Below are 23,597 nucleotides of genomic sequence, written 5' to 3' on the forward strand. Positions count from 1 at the left end.
AGTGGGGGTCAAGAAGGCATTTTGAATAGGCTGTAAATGAGAAGCAAGTTGTGTTTGAACAAAGGAAGTTCTCTCCCAAGTCAAAGTGAAGGTGGCCAGTCTCTTCTTCCTACTGTTTTCTCTTTTGGGGAACCAAGATCGGTGTATATCCTCTTAGCAAGAGATCCCTCCTCCATTCATCCATCCATCCATCTGTCTGTCTGTCCATTCATCCATCTCCCCCTCCATCCTTCCATCCATCTGCCCCTCCCCGCTACCACCTACCCATCCCCTCATCCATCTATCCATTTATCCTTCCATCCATCCACCATCCATCCATCAAGTATACATTAAGCACCAACCATATGCCAACCATATGGTTGGTGCTGGATGCCGTGTTTAGAGATGATAAGAGAAAAGTTATATATATATATGTTATTTACAAGTTATATATGAATATGTACACATTTATGTATATGTATAAGTTATATCTGTAACATATATGTATATATTTCCAGATATGTCTATTTGGAAAAGAGCATTGCTAAAGCCTTTGAACTGAAAGCTTGTTTATTTGACCTGAAATGCATTCACCCTTCCCAGAAGACATACTTGTGGGAGGACTGAGGGCTTCCTTTAGCCTTTCTGAGTCACATCCTGTTTTTGCCTCTTCATTGCCAGCCTCTCTGCATTCATACACTCGTTAAGTACCTTAATTCATTGTGAATAGAGGTGCCGGAGGCAAAAAGGGATATTCCGTTGGCTGCTAGTCTGGGTCACAGCTGGGGTGGTGCTGTCCCAAGTGGTGTGCGTGTGTGCATAGGACATAACGTGGGTCAAAGGGTCCTGGCTGGTTGAATAGCATGAGCTAGGAGTGGATGGCTGGGAGACCCATGAATGTCTTGAGAAGAGAAATCTTCACATTATCAAGGACTCTCAGCTTTGAGTTATTCTTTTGGAAAAAATAAAATAAACCAAGCCAACTCTACGTAGCTGGCATTCTCCTGTCACAACATCTCCATCATGAGTTTGTATTCCAGAGGGGAGGTGGACATGTCAACAATCATTTTGCAGTGGTAGGAGCTCCTGAGAGCTGGGGGGATCTGACAAGCACAGAGAGTGGGTTAGTCTTTCTCATGGGGGAAATGTGCCCCCAGGGCTCCAGGGATAGGAGACCCAGTTCTGGTGTTCCCTGTAGGATGGGAGGTGGGTTCTCGGTGATGGGAATGACTGCTCTCTGCTGTTAGGTGAGCCCCTGTGTACCGCGGGCCTCTGGAACAGGATGCCAGCCACTGAAATTCCTGCTTCCCCTCGGCCTGAAGCCTTGGCTCAGTCAGCAGTGCTCAGTCATCCCAGGCACACTCCTGCCACATCTGAAACATCGCCTGTCCATCCTCCACCCCCTTCCTCTGCAGGCCTTAGTGGCCCGCATTCCTGTGTCTGCTGTAAGGGCGCAGGTTGCAGGTAGATAAGACAGGGCTCTGCAGGCATGGCCAGGACACACGGACACCTGCAGAAGAAGTGGTCAGCTCTGCTTGACATGCTGTGGCGGGAACGCCCTGGGGTGTTAGCATGAGTTGCTGGACAGTCACGATGTAGCAAATGGTTTGATGTCTTGCACTAGCTCCTGTAGCCCACCGCTGATGTCAGTTGCAGAGGGTGGTTGGTGCTACCCAAGCTCTTGTCTGGGGCTCTGCTTTGGGGCCACCCAGTCCAAGATGAGGAAAGAAATTGCAGGTGGAGAACAAGGCGAGTAGGTACTGGGGGTATGAGGGCCATACTGGGGAGTGGTGAGAGATAAGGCTGGGAGGCAGTAGGGGTTCTTTCTGCAGACCAAGGATCTTATTTGATTCTCCTGGGAGTCCTGTGAGGTTGACACATTCTCCTATTTATATCCAGTGATTTTGTTTTTCTGAAATATTTTTAGCAGACACCTTGCTGCTTAGGTGTGCAGAGAATCGTCCCCTTGACCCACTTCAGCTGATGGTTGTTTGTGCAACAGTTACCCAGGAGGGACCACACACCTGAACAAGGGTGGATATTACCTCCTCCCCACCCCCTCACCTTACTCTCCTCCCTTTGTGCTCCATGACATCCCCATGGAGGAGTGGGCTGATGTGAAGTACAGGGCTGCCTTCCTTCCTGCAGAGGGCTCTGGATGGGCCCCTGAGAGAGTAGGTGCTGGTGTTCAGGCTCATGCAGATCAGGGTCTTGAATTGCCATTAGGACAGTGAGCCAGACCTGTCCCATCCCTGGATACCAGCGCTATGGTGCTGCTCTCCTCACCACTGTTCCAACGTTTCCCTCACACTCCTGCTCTTGGGAGTTCTGAGGTGGGCTTTGTGTCTTCTGTGAACCATCTCTCCATAGCAGACGGCTCAGCAGGGGGTACTTCTCATATGTACACACTTGCAATCCCCAAATGCATCCCCTGGCTGGTGGTGATGCCCCTGCAGAGCAGGCTCTATGGGCTTAGAATTTCCATCACCATAAGCTGCCAGTGTCAGGCCACCATTTACCTGAGGCCCATCTGGGGACCAGAGCAATCTTTCTAAGACACAGATCTGACTTCTGGGCACAGATCCACCAATGGCATCCTTCTCTCTAAAGTCACCTATGTTGTTACTCCTTAGCATGGCCCACAAGGTTCAACATGGCTATATCCCTGATCCCTGCTTCCCCCTTGATCCCACTTCCTCTCTATTATACCCTTTGATGCAGCCGTTTGGTACTGTGTTCAGTCCCTGTAACCCAGGGCTTGGCCACTTGTGGTCCTTGGGCTGGATCCAGCTCATTGCCTATTTTTTTAAAAATCTAATTTAATTTCAATCTTTATTTCTTAATAAAGATTTATTAAGACATCCTTTGGGTATGTATTGTCTGTGGCTGTTTTTCTGCTAAAACAGCAGAGTTGAGCACTGTGAAAGAGACTGTAAGGTCCATAAAGCCTAAAATCTTTCATATCTGATCCTTCACGGGCAGTGCTGCTAGACCCTGCCCTACCTGACCCTGCTTCTTTGTACCTTCGTGCCTTTGCATAATGCTGCCTCCCTGTAATGCTCCCCGCCTTTTATTCTACGAATCCTTCTAGACCAAGCTTTCTGCCCATCCTTCCCCCATCCTGTGTCACCCAAGCAAGATGTCCCATTCCAATCTTGCACAAAGCCTGTGTGCAAGTCTCAACCATGGTGCTGACCATGCTGGTTCTCCTATTGATGGACACATCCACCTCCCACTCTAGTTCCTGAAGCAGGGCTAGTTCTTATTCTGCTTATGACTCCATTGCCTGGCCCAGTCTTTGGATGAAGCTAGAGGATTGTGGTGTAGATCCTGTGCACCGCTTGTTAGTGTTGGCACCCTGGATCACCCAAGCCCTCTGCTGGTTTCTCCCCATGTCTGAAAATGCATCAGTGGGAAGGGTTTCACTGCCTTTGTGTTTGCAGATCTCCAACCTCTACCTGTATGACAGCGTCCTGATGTTGGCCAACGCCTTCCACCGGAAGCTGGAGGACCGGAAATGGCATAGCATGGCAAGCCTGAATTGTATACGCAAGTCCACCAAGCCATGGAATGGAGGGAGGTCCATGCTGGACACAATCAAAAAGGTGTGTATAAGGGGACACCCACCCGGCTAAAGCCCAGGACGGGCCCTTCCTTGCACACACGCACACGTGCACACACACCCCACCCCCTTGAGCAGGTGGTCGGAAGCTTAGCTCTTTGTGTGATTGCCCCTGCAGGCCCCTCCCAGGCCTCTCTCTATGCCACTCTTCCTTTCCCAGCATTGAGGGCTGGGAGCTGGGCGTCATGGATATGTATTATTACTATTATTATTATTATTATTATCTCTGTTTTTCTACAAGGAGTTTGGACTTTTTAGAGGTTAAGTAACTTGCCCGAGGTCATAAGTAAGCAAACAACAGAGGCAACTGCCCAACTTATGTGTGCCAAATAGCCACTGTTCGTAAGAGAGCCTGTCTCAGTCATTAGTGCATGTGCTGATTACCAAGACCTTAGCTTGTGTATGTGTGTGTGTGGATCTGTGTGTGCACATGCGTTCTGCATTGATGGTGTGTTGCACACACTGAGGCACGACACCAAGATGGTAGGCTGAATCTGGAGTGAACTGGGTAATCCACAGACTTGTTAGAGTGAATTGGCTTTCAGAGGCTTCAGAAGAGCATTTAGGGAAATCTATAGGGCTAGGAGTTGTAGTCCCAATCAGTTGTGCATGGTGTCATGTAGCAGTGAAAATATTCTGGTGTTGGTTGAATTTACTGCAGCCCGAGCCAGAGCTCGGGCCCCTCTCTGGCCAGCTCAGGCTCTGGGACTCTCCCAGCTCACAGTCTATGGGAGATCAAGGCTTGATGACATCCCCCCTAGGCTTGAAGGCTCCCCCAGCCCCTTGGCTACCTGCTCCTACAGAGCCCCGTGAACGGCCAGAGAGAGGGGCAAGTCTTCCACACCCACCATATCCAGTCTGTGTCAGACACCGTGCTTTGTACACACTTCATCCTTCAATGCTTGCAGGCTCTGTGATGTGGAGCTCATTAACTCCAGGCTGGAGATGATGGGAGATGGCTTGCCCAGGGTGGCACAGGCGGCAAAGCCAGGACTTGAGATGGTGTTGGCCTCCAGGGCACGTGCTTGCTTCCCTGTAACTTACCGCCATGGGTCTGATATGGCTCTGTTGACCTTCGACCTCCCTCTTGGCTCAAGCTCAGGTGACCTCTGGAGCAGATTGCAAGGGAAGACTGTAAGCTCTAGGAGGGTGGAAACAAAGCTGTCATTCTTTGATCTCATTGCTAGCATGACATGTGGCACGGAGCAGGTGTTCTTATCATGAATGTCAAGTGCAAGCCTTTGGAATGTCCCTTGTGAGCAGAGGTCTGGGAAGTGTCGATCCTATTCTGGGGCTATAGGACTGCTAGCAGCCCTGTCCTCATTACATCCTGTTCACTGCTTCCTTAAGATCTTGATCATCCCATTCTCGGTGACTACTTCTTTCTCCTTTTTCGTCTTTAGGATTCCATCCCTTACCCCATCCATATTTTCCTCAATGAGTTTTCCTTCTCTCCTGCAGGGCCACATCACTGGTCTCACAGGGGTGATGGAGTTTCGGGAGGACAGCTCGAATCCCTACGTCCAGTTTGAAATCCTTGGCACAACCTACAGTGAGACCTTTGGCAAAGACATGCGTAAGGTAAGTCTCAGGGCCCCCACCCCCCTCTGCTCCTGCAGTGGTGCCACTGGCTCTGTGTTCTGAGCAGGATTCATGTGGCACAGTGTGGAGAAGCCTCAGAGAGTTTTTCGACCAGGAAATTCTGCTAATGCAGTCTCTGAGTACAGCAGGGCCCCTGGCGCCACCTGGTCCTGCTTCTTGGCCCTGGACAGCCAACCAAGCAGGCCTGAGGATGCAAAGGGTATCGTGTTTTCCCGGAGGGGCTGAGATCAGCCCAACTGCAGGGACAGGTGTAACTGTGGCTGAGGCAAGAGTCCAAGGTTCCTGCCAGTGTCCCCCAGATCTAAGAGTGAGACAAAGCCATGAACAGAAAAATGAACCATGAGGAGGGTGAGGAGCAGGGGGCAGTAGAGCTCAGTGGAGGAAGAAAGGAGAGGCAGACAAGCTGCGTAGCTCCGGGTGGGATTTGGTTGTTTTGTTTGGTGCTCATGCGAGTGGCAGGCCTGGGGTCTCTTTCCAGTAATACCTTGCCTCTTCCTCTCTCCTCCTATGAAGGATTTTCAGGACTGAAGACTTGGGGTTGGAGGAGGCAGCTTTTACCCCGGGTTGGAACCCCCAAAGTTAAGGGGAAGCTTGTGAAGTCAAGAATCTAGTAGGTATTGGGACCGAGAGGTCAATGTAGGAAGCAAGGTATTGGCACAGTTATCCGAGAACCTCAGATGTGGTCACTGCGAGCCAGTGTGGAGCTGATGGTGGGGTTACACAGCCCAGCCACTCAGCTGGCTTAGCTGCACTCCCAGGAATGGTCCGCACAGAAGACCCATGTGTTTGTCGGGGCATTAACTGGTTGCCATACACTCAGGCACAGGCTCATATAATCACACACAGACACACTCACACACATACATTTCTATACACTTGAGAGGAGGACGTCTCTACTCATCAGGGCCCAAGAGATGAAGAGCATAGTGGGCTCTCATCATAGCAGGATAAACCCTTGGCAATAGCCTGGCCTCTGGCATTGGCTGGGGGCAGTGCAGGGTCAGGAAAGGCTAATGTGTTCTCGGGAGATTGCCAATCTGGGTGATGGCATTCTTTGGCTGTACTCCTTGAGGACCAGGTAGAAAGATACATGTGTGGAGCGGTGGAGGGTGTGAGGGCTAGAGAACATGCCGGAGTGGTCATCGGCTATCACATGGGAGGAGGACTGGCTCCCCACAGAGGGACTGGGGTGGCCGGGGGCCCATGTGTGATGTGGGAGTTGGGGAGTTTCAGCCCATCTTAGGACGGAAGGTGGAGTCACCAGTTGGTCATATAAATAATGGGAGGTTGAGTAATTGGTTGGGATGCAACAGTGCCACACAGGTTTTGATGACGTTTTGGAGCTCAGGGGTTTGTTTGTGGCATCGTAAAGGGTGTTGGCCTCTATGGTGTGGTACCCTGGAGGGCCAAGGTGTGACGTGCAATGTCAAGGGCCTCAGGGAGACCTCGTGATGTCTGTTAGGGATGCCCAAAGCTGGGAGCCTTGGTGGGGGGGCCAGGAATGGTCAGCATTGGTCCAGGTCATTCAGGACCCCAACAGAAATTGGCTTGTGTTGGGACTCCCACCTGGTGAGGAGCAACCAGGATCAGGGAGCCCTTTTAGTCACCCAGATACAAAAGGGGCTTGCAGAGTGTAGCCACCTGCCGAGGAGGTGACTATTCACATCTGCCACCGTCCTTGCCTTCATCCCCCTCAGAGGCTACAGACGCTCAGGGCCCACTTGCTGGCTCCCTTGCTGCCCCTACCCGCGTTCTTTCAGCTCAGCTTCCACAACAATGTCCCACAGTAGGTGGGAATGCTGGCTGTGGGGGTCCCTGCCTCCTAGCCACCCCCCCCACCCCCTGCTGGCCACTCCAGGTGCCTGAGAGACCAAGAGGCACTGTGTCCTCCACTTCCTCTTTCAGGTGTCTGGGCCTTCCCTGTTGCCATGGCAACGCTCCTCCAAAACCCCGAAGCCAATGGGGGCTGGAATCTCTCAGTCTAAGGAGCTTCGGCAAGCAGGAGGCCTGAATGTAATTGAGTTGGAAGGGAAGCTGATTTTCAAGTGGGCTTTATTTTAAAATGTATCCTTTTGTCATTTTAAAATCTGACCTTAATAACTGCATATCCCAGTTGTTATCTGTCTGCCTGGCAGCTTATCTCTGTTAGGGAGAAGTTGTCTGGAAAGCGAGGAATGGGATTTACTATAGCAAATGTTTGTTATTCAGGCCCATGGTGCATTCAAGCAAAGTCTGGGAAGTTTCAGGATAAAGCCAGGTGAGGAGGCAATTGGGACAGAGTGTCACTGGTCTAGGGCAGCCTTTGAAGGCAGGGCTGAGCTGTGGGTCCTGGTGGAAGATGGGGCTGTGAAGGGTAGGGCTGGGGAATTGGGGTGACCTAAAAGTAAAGTTTAGGGTGGGCAGCAGACTTGAGGGTAGGGTTAGGGTCCCAAAGCACACAAAGGTGGTGCAAAGATGATTCATGCTAAGGAGGCAGGGGTAACTCTGAGGAACCCCCGACTGCATCTCTCTGGCCACAGCCAGTTCAGAAAGGTCAGAGGAGCCAACTGGGCTGATTGCTAGATGCTGTCGTGTTGGAGCAGGGTCAGGGGGTCTCTGCAGAGATGATATATGTCTCGATATATGTGTATATCCTAATCTCTTTATATTGATATTTATATAATTTCCATATATTATATATTATGTGGTCCATTATAATTTCTCTATATTCTATATGTAGACATATGTATACATACATGTCTATGTGGTTGTAAATATACACATGTATATATAAGTTTAAAAACAACTACAGCAAACAAACAAATACAGGTACAAAAACAAAAACCAAGTAGCTTCTTTAAGATTTAAACCAAAAGGAATTGTTTAAATTAGGGAGTAAATGGATGTTTTCTTAAAGTAAATACTCTGGAGGGAAATCGCAGGGAGGGTGAGTCACCCAGACGTTTTAGATTAAGTGGCATCAAGAGACTGGATTACTCAGCCCCTTCAGAGGATGGAAGGAATAGGTGATTGCCTTTCACTGCAGGGTGCTGGACAAATACTAATTAAATTATCTCATCCAGGAAATGTGTTCTTGTTGAGGGAGTGCTGGATGGCAAAATCAAAGGTCTATGTCACCAGCCCGCTGTGTAACTCCAGGCAAAATATCAGTCATCTCTGTGTTCTGCTTGGAGCTGCCTGGCATGGGTGATCACCAAGCAACCTCACAGGGGGTAGGCTTTGCTGCAAAGTCACGTCAAGCTCCCATGGGACTTGGCCTGGCATTTGTCCTGGAGGTGCATGCTTGTTACTATCAGAGCTCCACAAATTTCTCCTCGGTTTTCTCTGTGTTCAGACAGAAATCTGCAAAGGAGAGTCCCATGGCCTTACCCAGGCAAATGTCCTCAGCTTATTACATGAGCTGGGGCGGGATTGTTGGAAGCCCCCTGTATGGAGGTTTCCAAAGGTGGAGGCATGGGAAACTCTTTCATGTAGGACAGAAGGGAGCAGAGAAAGGACTATTGAACACCTACTGTGAACGGTGGTGCCTTACAATGTTGTTTCACTGACCTGGGGACTTTTGTGTTGCTCCTGCCTCTCCTGAGCTTTTGCAGCCACTTCCTTTCTCCAAACCCTCATTTGCTCAGTTGGGAGGTACAGATACCATGAGCCTCCTGGTTGAATCAAGGGGTCCGTGCGTGTAATGACCCTGACGCGACCCTTGGCAGTGAGTACTGTCCCGTGTGGTGCGGGCTGTCAACTTCTTGCAGGCAGGGCCATACCCCTTCTCTGAGCTGTCTACTCTGGACCCCACAAAAGCAGAGACGTGCAGGCAGGCTTAGAACATGGCCTTCCACCTTGACGTGCCCTGGACCCCAGCACCTCCCCAGAGCGTGTACAGAAGCCTGAGGCCAGAGACAGGAGGGGGGCTCTGCGTGCCCGTGCAGTGCCCACTCTCCCTTCACGCGTGGGAGCAGATAGCCACTCTCTATGGAGAACCAGGGGGAGAGTGTGCTGGGAATGTGGCCTCTGATGAAATTTTGTTTTCAGGACTGTTATGGTGTGATTAAAGGAAGAAGGAAAACATGGTTGTCTTTTTTTTTCTTTCCCACAAGCATGACTTGCCTGGAGTTAACACCAGCTACAGCCCTGCAGAAACGTTTTTTCCATGACATGATTGCAGAGGATATCTGCCCTTTTCCATCCTAATGATACTGACGTGGGAGACTCATTCCCTTCTACCAACACAGAGTTCCTGTTGCACTGACACGCTGGGGAGGCCCTTTGAACCTCATTTCCCATGGGTGCCATCCACCTGATTCACTGGCTTAGTGGAGGGTGGCCTGCCTCCTTGGCCAGGATGGCGGGGAAGTGGGCGGGAAGCATCGGGAACGCCTCTGAGTTTGCTCTATGTGTTGGCATTCTAGGGCAAAGAACACTCTAGTGTGGTGAGAGAGAACAGGGCTGTTTCTGCTCCCTGCGATAGAGTAGAATCCAGTTAGAACCAAGAGGTGGAGAAAGAATTTAGTCCAGTGTCTTCAAGCTTTTCTTTAGTCCTAGAAAATCTGTTCCAGCAGAATCTTATTGGAACCCAAATACATTAAACAGTTGTAGAAGCCGACATTCAGTGGTTGCAATAGGTGGGAAATTGGGGTCGAGGGTCCTGAGGTTCCCCTGCACCATCTCCCCCCATCCCGAATATCTTTATGGTTTTCTGAGCAGCTCTACATGGGAAATCGAGGCTCAGAGACTGGAATAACTCAGTTATGTAGCACTAACAAGGGTGTATCTGTGCTGGGGCTGGAAGGCAGATTTCCTGAGGGTGATGTGTGGTAGAGGGCCTGGAGCATTCTTTCTGAACTCAGGACAATGCGATTCCATGACCCCCTCACTCCACTCAGCCCACTTTCCACCCCATCCTCCCATTACCCCACTCTACCTGCCCCTGCAGAACCAGCAGTAGGGCCTCAAAGTCCCTTCCTTTTGGAGCCTGCTGATACCCTTGGCTCGGCCTCCCCATTCCAGCCATGACCCAAGGAAGTGGGAGGGCTTCCCTCTCCTTTAACCAGTTTAAGATGCTTCTTCTGTCTTCTCTGTCAGTTTCCATTCTTCATGAAAGCTGGCTTTGGACAGGAATCAAATGCCCTCCTTGATGTCATGTCCCTGGGAGGGCCTTGTGGCTGCTAATAATTCGTAGAGTAATAATTGCTCATCAGGTAGTGATTGCCATGCCATAGGACCCCGGCCCTTCCCGGGCTTGAAAGTGCATCATTAACATTCTCGCCCAGGTCTGCTACACCGTGTTACAAATCCTCCCACATTCTCAGGGCTCAGAAGTTCTAAGCTGTGAGGCCAGGTGGAAAAGGCACCAGCCAGTAGACAAGATGGCTCTGGTGATGAAGTAGGGGCTACCACTTAGAGCACAGGTGGAATCCTTTACCTGATGCCTCCAGCAGCTGGTGCCAAGAGCTGCACGGTGGATTTCGCAATGAAGAAGAAAGGGAGGTGGGCAGTGGTGAGGCCAGGAGAATCCGGCCCGAGTGTTGTGCAGCTTTGTAGAGGCTCCCAGCTGTGCACAGTGAGTCACGGAAGAGAAATAAACTTCAGTCTCTTCGTGGATTAGCATTCTTGCAGCATATTTCCCAAGTAAAATGTCAACTGTTCCAAACCCTTGTGCAGAACTGCGTTTGATAGAGCTGAGAGAACAGAAACAAACCCTGCCGCTTCATCTGAGTAAAGGGATAAGGAAAAGATACAATTAAGTGTTTCATTTTAAGTATGTTTATCACTTCATTTTGAAGATAGCATCAATACATGCTCATTTAGGGCAGAACGATGAGAAAATACAGATAAATGAAAAGAAGAATATCAAAGTCAGCTATAATCTCTGAACCAAAGAATAAATACTGTTAGCATTTCTGGTGCATTTACCTTCTTTCTTTATTTTTCTTTCTTTTTTCCTTTGCTCTGTACATAACAATATAGAAAGTGATATGTATATTTATCAATTTGCTATTTATTATGCATACATTTTTATATCCTGACTTTCCACTTAATGCTATATGGGAAGCATTTTTTCATTCCTTTATTCTTTACTGTGATTTTTAATGGAAATACATTACTCAGTTTACAGGGAGCCATCACTTATTTTATCTTCGTATATGATGAATGTTTAGGCATTTACACCATATTATTATGGAATAATGTAGTAATGAACATCCAAAATATATGCAACTTTATTGCATCTATATTTATTTCCTTCTACTTTTTAAGAAATGGAATTACCAAACCTAGGATAATAATTTTTTAAAGTTGTTTATATTGTTGACACCTATTTTTCAAATTGATTATAGAAAGATATAACAATTTGCATATCCACCAGTAGTATATGGAAGTCTCTGTTACGTCCTGTGCTCAAAACATTGAGTGATATATTAAACATTTTTCCTAATTTGGCAGCAGTATGGAAACATAATGTTGATAAATTTGCATTTCTTGTGGGATTGTGCATTTAAAAATGTAGTCATTGGTCAGTTGCATTTCACATTTTGTAAAGTACACCTCAGGTCCCTTGCTCTTTTATATTGGTGATGAAGTGTTTCTTGTCACCTCGTATAACCTGTCTTTCAGAAGGGAATTGATAATTATTTGTGTCAGATATTTTGTTCCCATAAATTGTTTGCCTTTGAAGAAAATAATTTCACACAGATGTTTAACAATTTATGTATTTGTATTTTTTAGAAAGTCATACCCAGTTCACAGAGTAAGTACTATTCATCCATACTTTGTTCTAGTATTTTTATGGTTTGATTTTATTTCAGTGTAACCTGCCATCTCCTTGGGATTGATTTGGGATGAACTGTGACATGATGACCTAGCGTTTACGTTTTTCAGTATTGGTTTCTATTATCCAGGAATCTTTCCTTTCCCTGTGGATTTGAACATCACATCTACCCTATGCCCTGCTAAATTCCCCATGTCTCGCCATTGATTTTTAAAACATTCTTAGCCTCTTTTCTCACTTTTTTTCCCTTTCAGTCTTTGTACACTTTTAGAACGTACTTGTCTGCAAGTAACAGAATGTTCATCTCAGGTGGATTAAACAATAAGGAAGTCTTATTATCTCACATAAAAAGAAGCCTGGAGCTAGGGTGGCTCCAGAGTTGGCCAAGGCAGACATTCTGTGCCCAGATCAAAGGCTTGGGTCTTATTCATCTTCCTACTTGGCTATCCTCAGGGTGTAGTCTGAGCTGTCTTCATAATTTCAGGATGGCTGTGGTGGTTCTAGCTGTCAGACCCAGAAGGACAGTAGCAAGTGGGAGAAGAGGGTGGTTTCTTTCTGTGTGTTTTTTTCCTTTTTATAAATGAGGAGACCTTTCCCAGGAGTTGAGCCTGGTTACCCGTTTTGATAGAGTGATGCTTTTGCTTTTTTGTTATGACAGTTGAGGTTTTCCACCTACATGCATATATGACATTGACCTATAGTTTCCCTCTCAGATGCTTATGTTCAGCTTGTGTTAGGCTTATACTCCCTGCTTAACATGGAGAGAGAATCGCTCATTCTTTTGCACTTATAGGGACAGAACTCTTGAAAGTTGGAAATAATTTAACTTGTAAAATTACCTGGGCTGGTTGTTGGTCTTGGAGCTATTACTTTGATATCTTGGAAATTCTCTTTCCTGGTTTCTACATTTCCTTGAGCAATTTTTAGTAATCTGCTTTACAGAAAATCTTGTATAACACTGGCGTTTTCAAATTCACGACTAAAGCTCTGTATCGTATTTGCAAATTTTCAAAGTATCTATCTGTTGAAATATTTCTCTTTTCATTGCTACTGTTGTGTATTTTAGCGTTATCTCCCTTTATTGCTTGATTAGACTAGACAGAAGTTTTTTTATTGATCTTTTTCAAAGAACTAGGTCTAATTTGCTTAATCAATTTTGTTGTATTTTATGTTTCTCTAATTAATTGATTTGTTTTTCTTCCTGTCTCCTTGCTGCCTAGTGTTTGTTTTATTGTTAATTTTTAAACTTATTATAGGAGGCATCAGATAATTTATTCTTTCCCATTTTGGAATGCTTTCTATTTTATTCTGAATATAATTGTGGCTGAATCTTCATGATTTTTCTAATGTAAACTGACATGTAGCACTTGTACAGAAAAGTGCCTAAACCATCAGTATTTATCACGGTGTATTTTCAAAAAGTGAATGCACCCATGCAAGCTACAGCCACATTAAGAAAGAGGACATCGTCAGTGACTCCAGGGGTCACCCTCGTGCCCCCTTCCGGTCACTACACCCACCAGCAGAAACACCATTGACCTCTAATGCACACACTCTACACACTGTTGTAACTGCCTTCTTTTGCTCAACATCATGTTTGTGAGATTCATTACTACTGTTGTATGTACTTTAGTTCATTCATTCTTACTGTGTTTTAAAATGTAAATTTTATCATTATTATTCCGGTATGGTGAGGACAACAAATCCAGAGATGCCTACCATTGAAAAGACCATTTGTTACAGTTCCCAAGAGTTGGGCGCCTGCCCCACACACCACACAGGGCTGCAAGATGAAGCAGCAGGGTGAGTCAGGCTGCCAGGCCGCCGAGGGAGCAGGAGAAAGATTTTATTGTGGTTCTTGCAGGAATGAATAGGTGAGGCAGAGGAAACAGGCTCAGGATTGGGTAGTTTGAACTGACATAATGTCAGCGGGCTCTGGGGTGTAAGGGCTGTTCCTAGCTGTCTGCTATCTTACCCTAGGATGAGGGCAGAGGAATAGTAGCTCAGAGCAGAAGAGCTCCAGAAAGCAGGTGGTTGGGGGTGGGGCGGCAGGCTCCGGATTGGTTAGTTTGCCAACGAAAGGCACACCTGCTGGAGAGTCCTTTACTGTCCCCGGGAATCAACTAGCCCTTCCAGGAGCAGTCTCTCCAAGGATTAGCAAGACTCTAGATGGCAAAGCTTCAGAAATACAGAAACTAAAAAGACACAATTAATATATGTTGACATATAATATGCCTCTTACAACTATTTCACGCTTGGTTAATGTATTCTGTTGTTGAAGGCACTTGAGCTGTTTGCAGATTTTGTCTATTACCAATAATACGGCTATAAACATTCTTAGAACATCTTTTTGGGGAACATATATATGTCTTTCTGTTGGGTGTATCCCTGAGAGTTGAATTACTAGGTCAGAAGGCATGTGTATGATTGAGAGATGCCACCAAACCCTTATCTGAAGGGCTTGTTACCAGTTTTATTCCTAGGGGGTGGTTTTTTTTTTTTTAAAGATTTTTATTTATTTGTTTGACAGAGAGAGGGAACACAAGCAGGGGGAGTGGGAGAGGGAGAAGCAGGCTTCCCGCAGAGCAGGGAGCCCGATGTGGGGCTCGATCCCAGGACCCCGGGATCACGACTCGAGCTGAAGGCAGACGCCCAACGCCTGAGCCACTCAGGCACCCCTCCTAGTGGGTGGTTCTTAAGAGCTTCAGTTGTGCTTCATTGACCCTCAGCGAACTAACATGGGTTGTTAGTCTTTTACACACTAGCCATTCTGGTGGGTGGGTAATGGTTTCTCACTGTGGTGGTTTCATTTTCATGATGATTAATGGTGTGGAGCTCCTTTTTATGTGTTTCTTAGTCATTTGGAGATCTCCTCTGTGAGGTGCCTGTTCAAGTCTTCATGCCCTTTTTTTTTTTTTTTTAATTTGGCTTTTGGACTTTTTCTTAGTGATTTGTAGGTGAACTAGATATTTGTCCTTTATAAATATATCTATTGGCATTGTTCTCACATGCTGTGCCTTGCCTCTTTAATGCTCTTAATGATATCTTTTAATGAACAGAAATTCTGAATCTTAATGTAGTTTAATTTATCCAATTTACCATCTTTTTCCTATTTGTTTACTACATTTGATGTGCTGTTTAAAAAATGTGTACTCATTTAAGAACACGAAGCTGTCATCCTATATTTTCTTCTAAATGTTTTCTTGTTTTACATTGCTCATTTGTATCTGCATTACATCTGGCATTGATCTCTGTGTAATGTGTGTTTGGAGGCAAGGTGCATTAAAAAAATGCAGGTAGGGGCACCTGGGTGGCTCAGTCGTTAAGCGTCTGCCTTCGGCTCAGGTCATGATCCCAGGGTCCTGGGATCGAGCCCCACATTGGGCTCCCTGCTCTGAGGGAAGCCTGCTTCTCCCTCTCCCACTACCCCTGCTTGTATTCCCTCTCTCGCTGTGTCTCTCTCTGTCAAATAAATAACTAAAGTCTTCTAAAAAATGCAGGTATTTGATTGACACAATACTGTTTATTGAAAGAATAAACTCTTTTCCCTACTGCTTTACCATACTCCCTTTCTCAGGGGTCAGGTAACTGTATATTTTGGGTCTGGTTTTGGACATTCTCTTCCATTTCATTTGGCCATTTGTGTGTGTATCAGTGTCATACTGTCCTAATAATCAAAGTTTTTTGTTTGTTTGTTTTTGGAGAACGTGCAAGCGTGGGGTGGAGGGGGGAGGAGGTGCGGCAGAGGCAAAAGGTGAGAGAGAATCTTAAGCTGACTCCATGCCCAGCAGTGAGCCCAATATGGGGCTCAATCCCATGACCCTGAGATCATGACCTGAGCTGAAATCAAGAGTTGGATATGTAACCGACTGAGCCACCCGAGTGCCCCAACGATCACAGTTTTATAATAGCTCCTGAGTGCTGATAGTGTAAGTCCTCTAGGTTTCTCCATTTTTTTGAGATAGACTTGACTATTCTGGGCCCTTTGCCCTTCCCCATACATTTTAAACTTCGATTTCTATTTTCTGAAAAAATCTGGAATTTAGATTGAGATTGCATGGACTCTAGATCAATTTAGGGAGAATTAACATCTTACCAACATTGAGTAGTCCAGTTTGTGAACATACTGTGCCCCTCAATTTATTTAGATCTTCTTCAGTTTCTCTCAGGAAATTTTGTAGTTTTTGCTGTAGAGATCTTGAATAACTTATTTTTAAATTTTTCCCCATATGTTAATATTTGTGATTATATTATAAATAGTATATATTCAGATTTATTTTTTTACTTGTTTGTTGTGTGTATGTAGAAATATTATTGGTTTTGTATATTAAACTTGCTTTTAGTGAACTATTTACTGATTTATTCTAATAGTTTACCTATAGATCGTTAAGATTTTCTCTCTATATATAGTCACATCATATATGAAAAATGGGAGTTTTATTTTTTCTTTCCCATTTTAATGCCTTTTATTCCTTTCTCTTTTCTTATTGCACTACTTCGGGTCTTCAGTTCAAACTGAATAAGTGTAGTGATAGTGGGCATTCTTATCCTGTTCTTGATCTCAGAGGACAGCTTTTTATAATGTCCAATTTTATATTATGTTTGCTACATATTTTTGGTAGGTGCTTGCTTTAAGATTGAGAAAATTCCCCTGAGTTCCTGGTTTGCTAACAGTTTTGTCAAGAAGGCGTATTAATTCAGTCAAAGGCTCTTTTACAACTATCAAGATAACTGTATAATTTATATAATTTATATATTTTATATATATTTTTTATACAATTTATATTCAGTCAAAGGTTCTTTTACAACTATCAAGATAATTGTATAATTTATATAATTTATATTTTAACTTTCTCCTGTAAATGTGGTTGTGATTTTTTTGCCTTTTTGATGCTACTTATTATTTCTTTATTCTAGATGAGTTCTATACCTTGATGTTTTGACTCTTACTATTTTATAATATGTTCCAATATTTAGAAAGGTCGGTACCTTCTGATTTCTCTTTCTTTTCAGAATATTCTTCTTTAAACTTTTATTTTGAGATTAACATAATTCCATTCAGTTGTAGGAAATAATAGAGAGAAATCCAGAAATCCAGTATACCCTTTATTAAGTTTCTCCCAGTGGTGGTGCCTTGTAATACGTGTGTACAATAACACAACCAAGATATTGATATTGATAGAGTTCATGAATCGGAATCAGTTTTAGATTTCCTCAGTTTCATTTGTACTTATGTCTGTGTGTGTTTGCTCTGGGCATTACGATATACACATGTGACTTATCATAGCCTACTCATATCAACATTTTGTCACATCAAGTGATGTCTGGAAATCTTACTTTCATTTAGGTCCATTTTCCTTCTTCACTTTTAAATACCATTGTCTTGCATATCAGATGGTGTTATAATTTATCTTTTAATCATTAAATATGATTTATAAAACTCATGGGGAGGACAGTCTATTGTATATACTCATATTTCTGCTCTTTTTCCCCTTCTTTCATATTTCTGATGCTCCAAGAATTATTCTGTCTTTTCCTTTCTGTTTGATAAACTTCCTTTGGCAATCTTTAAGGATCTGCTAGCCACACATTCTTTTAGTTTTCCTTCATCTGATCATATCTTTATTTCCTCTTCATCCCCAAAGGATAGTTTTGCCAGATACAGAATTTGTGGATGAGAGTTCTTTTTCTTTTTCCCTCCTGAGAAGTGAGAAGTGGAAAAGTGTTGTGCCATTCTCTCTCGGCCTCCATGGTTTCAGATGAGGAAGTCAGTGTCATGTAAATTGGTTTTCTTCTGGATAGTTTTTCTCGGGATGCTTTAAAGATATTTTTTTCATATTTAGTTTTCAGAAGTTTTATTATGATGCCTCTTGATGTGGATTTCTTTGAATTTATCCTGTTTGCAGTTCCTATGTTCTTGAATTTATAGGTTTGTATGTCTTTCCTGAAATTCAGGAAATTGCTAACAATACTCTTTTGGCCCCCACTCTTTCTTTTCTCCTCCCAGGATTCCAGTGAAGTTTAGGTCTTTTGTCCCTCAAGTCCCTAAGCGGAGGTCCTATTCATCTCTTTTTCAGTCTGTTTTCTCTCTGCTGCTCATGTTAGGTAAATTTCATTGCTCTGTTCTCCAGTGGCTGATTCTATTTCTCATCATTTAAATTCTATGATTGATTCCAATCCAATGGGTTTTTAAATTTTTATTGTATTTTTTTCAGTTCCATGATTTCCTTTTCGTTCTATTTTGTACTCTCTTTGCTGAGTTTTCTACTTTTCTTTCATTTGTTTCAAGAGAATTTGTAGTTGCTTGTTGCTACATTTTAATGATGACATTTAAAATCCTTATCAGATAACTCTAACATCTGATCATCTTGGTCTTAGCCTTAGTGGTTTTTTCCTCATCCAATTTGTGAGAGCACAAGCAGGGGAAACAGCAGGCAGAGGGAGAAGCAGGCTCTCCGCTGAGCAAGGAGCCTGAACTTGGGGTTGGATCCCAGGACCCCGGGATCATGACCTGAGCCGCAGGCAGATGCTTAACTGACTGAGCCACCCAGGCACCCCTTGAAAGATTTTTTAATGACAAATTTTATGTGTTTAATTTATATTTGGGGGCTTTTCCTGCTCAGCGGGGAGTCTGCTTCTCCCTCTCCCTCTCCACTCCATTTGTGCTCTCTCTCTCAAATCAGTAAATAAAATCTTTAAAAAAATAATATATATATATTTGGGATATTCTGGTTATCTATTTCTTCATGAGTGGATTATGATAATTTATGTCTTTCAGGGAACTGGTCCTTATCATTTAAGTTGTTTAATTTATGAGCATATAATTATTTATAATATTTACTTACTATTTTAAAGTCTGTAGTGATGTCTCATTTTCATTGAGGATATTGGTGATTCGTGTCATTATTTCTTGGTCAGTCTGACTAGTTTTATCAAAAGCCTAAGTTTTTCAAAAGCCTGCTTTTGGTTTCATTGATTTCTCTCTCTTGTTTTTTGGTTTTCAAATTCAAAGATATTTCTCTTTATTATTTCGCTTCTTTTGTTTGTTTTGGGTTTAATTTGCTCTTTTTTCCTCTAAGGTGTTACTTAGATTACTTATTTTATGTCTTTATTATTATTTCCCTTCTCTTGTTTGTTTTGGGTTTAATTTGCTCTTTTTTCCTCTAAGGTGGAAACTTAGATTACTTATTTTATGTCTTTAGTCTTTCTGTAATATCAGCTTTTAATACTACACATTTCCCTGTGAGCACTGCTTTGGCTACATTCCATAAAACTTGGCAAGTTTGCCATTATCCACCCATTTATTTTCAATCTGGCTAGCATTTATGTTTAAATTATGACTTCTATAGGGAGCTAATAGTAGGGTCTTACTTTTTGTCCACCCTGTCAATACCTGCTGTTAAACTGAAGTGTTCAGGCCATTCCCATCTTAGCTAATTATTGATAGAGTTGGATTTTTGTCTACAAGTTTGTTAATTTTATTCTCTTTTTATCTTGGCATTTTGTGCCCCCTTTCTTGCCTTCTTTTGGATCACATATTTGAATATTTTTAATGTTCCATTTTAGTTTATTTTATTTGATTTTGGGGATTATCTCTGTATCAATATTTAGGGGCCTTATTTAGGGATATATCACTCTATATATCTGTAGGTCCATATCTGTGTCTGTATTTCACAGTTTACTTAGAGTTAATATTGTACTATGTTACATAAAATGTAACATAGGTTCCTATAACTTTCAGATTATCTTTAGTTTACTTTATGTTATAGGTGTCATATATATCTACATACATTGGAAACCCTCCCATACGATATAATGATTTTTTAATTTCAGCAGTCATGCACAATTAAAAGTACTTCAGGTGGGAAAAAAAAAGTCTTTAGATATTTACCATTTGTTTTATTCTCCTTTCCTTCCAGTGATCCACATATCCCTTTAAAGTTGTTTTCTCTTAGCCTGATACGATTCCTTTAGCATTATTTGTAGTGCAGGTCTGCTGGCAAAAAATTCTCCTAGTTTCCCTTTTCCTGAGCCTTAATTCTTCTTTATTCCTGAAGGATATTTTAACCTTGTATAGAACTCTAAGTTGATAGTTTTTTATCCTGGCATCTGCATTCTCTAAGAGAAATCCATGGTTGTCCCAATCCTGATTCCCTTGTATGTAATGTGCTGTTTTCCTCTGGCTGCTTTCAAATTTTTTTCCTTTGGTTTTCAGCAACTTGATTAAGATGCATCTAAGCATGGTTTTCTTTGTGCATATGCTTTTTTTTTTTTTAAAGATTTTATTTATTTATTTGACAGAGAGAGACACAGTGAGAGAGGGAACACAAGCAGGAGGAGTGGGAGAGGGAGAAGCAGGCTTCCTGTGGAGCAGGGAGCCCGATGTGGGACTTGATCCCAGGACCCTGGGATCATGACCTAAGCTGAAGGCAGACGCTTAACGACTGAGCCACCCAGGCGCCCCATGTGCATATGCTTTTAGGAGTTCATTGAGTGTCTTGAATTTGTAAATTTTCTGTAATTATTACTTTAAATATTTGTTGTGTGTGTTGTGAGAAAACCTTTTTCTTTTCCTCTAGGGTTCCATCAGCACATATATCAATATTGACATATATAATGTCCAGTAGGTTCCAAGGCTCTTTCATTTTCAAACTTTTCTGTCTCTATTTGTTTTTCAGATTGAATAATTTTTGTTTTTTCTGTGTTCAGGTTTGCTGAATCTAGAGCAGTGATGGGTTTCCATGCTGCCTTTAGGTATCACTGCTGTCACCACCACACTGATCATAGTAAGGGCCCCATTAGGGATAAAATGGAGCATGAATACAGGAGAGAGAAATATATATAATTTTATATAATTAATACAGCAATTAATACAGCATATGTCTCTGTGTCTAGTGCATGTGTTTGTGTATGTCTGTACAGAGACCGAGAGAGAGGAAATTCATCTGTGTGTGGTTTGCTTCTCTAAGTTTTGACTCCCTTTCACATTCCACCTACCTTTTTTGTCACCCGTTAGAGTCCTCAGGTGACTATTTTCTGCATTTTCTCTAGAAATTAGAGTTCCATCAAGCAGGAGCTATGGGCTATAGTAGATTTATGCCAACATTGCAGAACTAGAACTCCAGTCATATATCTTTTAAATAATTAAGAGAAGAAAATAAAAAATAAAAGTGCTTCTAATTGCTATCTACAAGAGGGTTTCTATAACCACTTTATTTCATGGCCATTATCACAAGGTACCTCACCATTATTTTTTGAAGTAAATTTTCACTGGGTATCAAATTCAGGTTTCCAGTTATTTTTAAAAATACTTTACAAATGTAATTTCATTAGTCTTTTGTCTACCTGGATTTTATTTTGAAAAGTCAGTCATCAGTCTTATTGTTGCACCTCTCCAGGGAGTGTGTGTGTGTGTGTATATATATATATATATATATTTTTTAAGCTGGTTTTAAGATTTTCTCTGTCTTTGATTTTCAGAAATTTGAATATAATGCATGTAGGAAGGTATAGTTTTTTTTCCCCCCTTTATCCTGCTGTATTTGTTGAGTCAATGGTTTAATGTATTTCATTATGGGAAATTCTCAGCCATTATTCTTTTAATATTGCTTGTGACACGTTGTCTCCCTTTTTCAGACAATTAAACATTTATTAGACATGTTTAACAAGAACCCACATCTTTTGTACTATGTTTTCCCCTTTTTTCCACTCTCTGAGCTTCATTTGAATATTGGGCATAAACATGTCTTTGAGTTAACTAGTCCTATCTTCTCTTGGGTCCTGTTTTTACACTGATTCAGTGAATATCTTATTTTACATTTTTGTTTTACAGTTCATGATTGTCTTTATAATTCTTTTTTATGGGTTCAAATTATCCGTGCAAAAATTTCAACTTTATATCCAGGTTCTTTCTCATTTCTTCTGTTTTACATAACATATAGATGTGACCTAGATGTGCTATTTATTTTCAAATCTTGGTCTGTTATCTTCAATATTCATCTACTAAAGATTTAATTTTATTGGTTATTTTGTCTCTTGATTATCAGTTACTTTTTTTTTTTTTTTTAATTTGACAGAGAAAGACACAGCAAGAGAGATAACACAAGCACGGGGAGTGGGAGAGGGAGAAGCAGGCTTCCCGCAGAGCAGGGAGCCCGATGCAGAGCTCGATCCCAGGACCCTGGGATCATGACCTGAGCCGAAGGCAGGTGCTTAATGACTGAGCCACCCAGGCGCCCCAGTTACAGTGTTGCTATTGGAGATCTTTTCCTCACTCTTGTAACAGGATTCTTACACTTAGGACATGGCCTCCTGGAGTCTCAGTTGAAAGTTATTGGTATTAGAGTTTAACATGTTTCTAGCATTCTTTGTCCTCTGAAATATCTGCTCATTTCTCCATTCTCCCAGCAGGTCAATCACATCCTCTTAGATTCTTTGCAAGCTAGATACACATCTTAGGAGTCATCCAAGAACTTGTGGATAATTTTTACAGAGCTATTTTGTACTTTCTCACTTCAGCTTCTTTCCCTCTCTTAACACGCTTCAGAGTTTTGTTTCACCTCAGTACCACAAAATGTTCCCTCCACCTACTGAGACTTCCATTCCGTGTTCTTGTTTGATTTCCATGCAAAATGGATCAAAAAGTGTCTTTAGGTTAGAAGATCTAGTGTGACTATCAGTCTCTTCTCATGTTTTTTTCATGATTTCAAATGCAGTCTTGTATTAGTTGATATATAAAGACCTAAAAACGGTTATTTTAGGGGCGCCTGGGTGGCTCAGTCGGTTAAACGACTGCCTTCGGCTCAGGTCGTGATCCCGGAGTCCCGGGATCGAGTCCCGCATCGGGCTCCCTGCTTGCCGGGAAGTCTGCTTCTCCCTCTGACCCTCTTCCCTCTCGTGCTCTCTATCTCTCATTCTCTCTCTCTCTCAAATAAATAAATAAAATCTAAAAAAAAAAAACGGTTATTTTATACATTTGAATAAGTTTTGTAGTTGCTTACTGTGGTAAGTTCAGTTATTTTTATGATTCTTTCACATATTTATTCATACCCCTCCACCTCGGCTTGACACATTGTTCAGTTTAAATAGTTTTAAACTTTCAAATAAGGGTACCATGTTGTAAATATTCTCTTGGAACTTAACTTTTAAATTCAACATTATGTTAATGAAATTTGTTATATGTAGCCAAGTTGTTTAATTTTTAGGGATGGATAATATTTTATTTTCTGAGTATGTGATTTATTTATCTATTTTCCTGAACAAGGACACTTGATTTATTTTTAGTTGTTTTTTTCCTTATTATAAACCTTACAGTTATGAACATTATTTGGCATACATATGTTTATGTATAAGAGTTTCCCTTGACTGTGTACAGACATGGAATTACTGGGTTGTGAATAATCAACTTAAAAATCAACTTATAATAGTGGTTTGTTTTCCAAAGTGGTTGTATTAATTTATGCCACCAGCAGTGTATATGATAGTCCACTGATCCACAACTTCTTCACCCCTTACTATTTTTTTGACTTATTTTTGCCAGTCAAGACAGTGTAAAATAGGGTCATATTTTGATCATGATTTGTATATTCCTGATCACTGTGAAGATTGAACATCTCGTTACATGTTTATTTA

At 42.7% G+C, this 23,597-nt stretch overlaps 1 protein-coding gene across 3 annotated transcripts in view; it reads left to right on the plus strand.

Moving 5' to 3' along the window:
• GRID1 (glutamate ionotropic receptor delta type subunit 1) overlaps positions 1-23,597 on the plus strand; it is a 711,804-nt gene that overhangs the window by 496,685 nt on the left and 191,522 nt on the right. For all 3 annotated transcript variants that reach the window (XM_088019784.1, XM_088019785.1, XM_028098786.2), the window contains 2 exons: positions 3,423-3,584; positions 5,063-5,182. In XM_088019784.1, the coding sequence (XP_087875910.1) occupies positions 3,423-3,584; positions 5,063-5,182 (282 nt within the window). The remainder of the gene's footprint in view (positions 1-3,422; positions 3,585-5,062; positions 5,183-23,597) is intronic.

The sequence above is a fragment of the Eumetopias jubatus genome, unplaced genomic scaffold, assembly GCF_037043125.1.
Source record: "Eumetopias jubatus isolate StellerSeaLion01/CBP00866 unplaced genomic scaffold, mEumJub1_p1.0 scaffold_17, whole genome shotgun sequence".
Taxonomy (NCBI): Eukaryota; Metazoa; Chordata; class Mammalia; order Carnivora; family Otariidae; genus Eumetopias; species Eumetopias jubatus.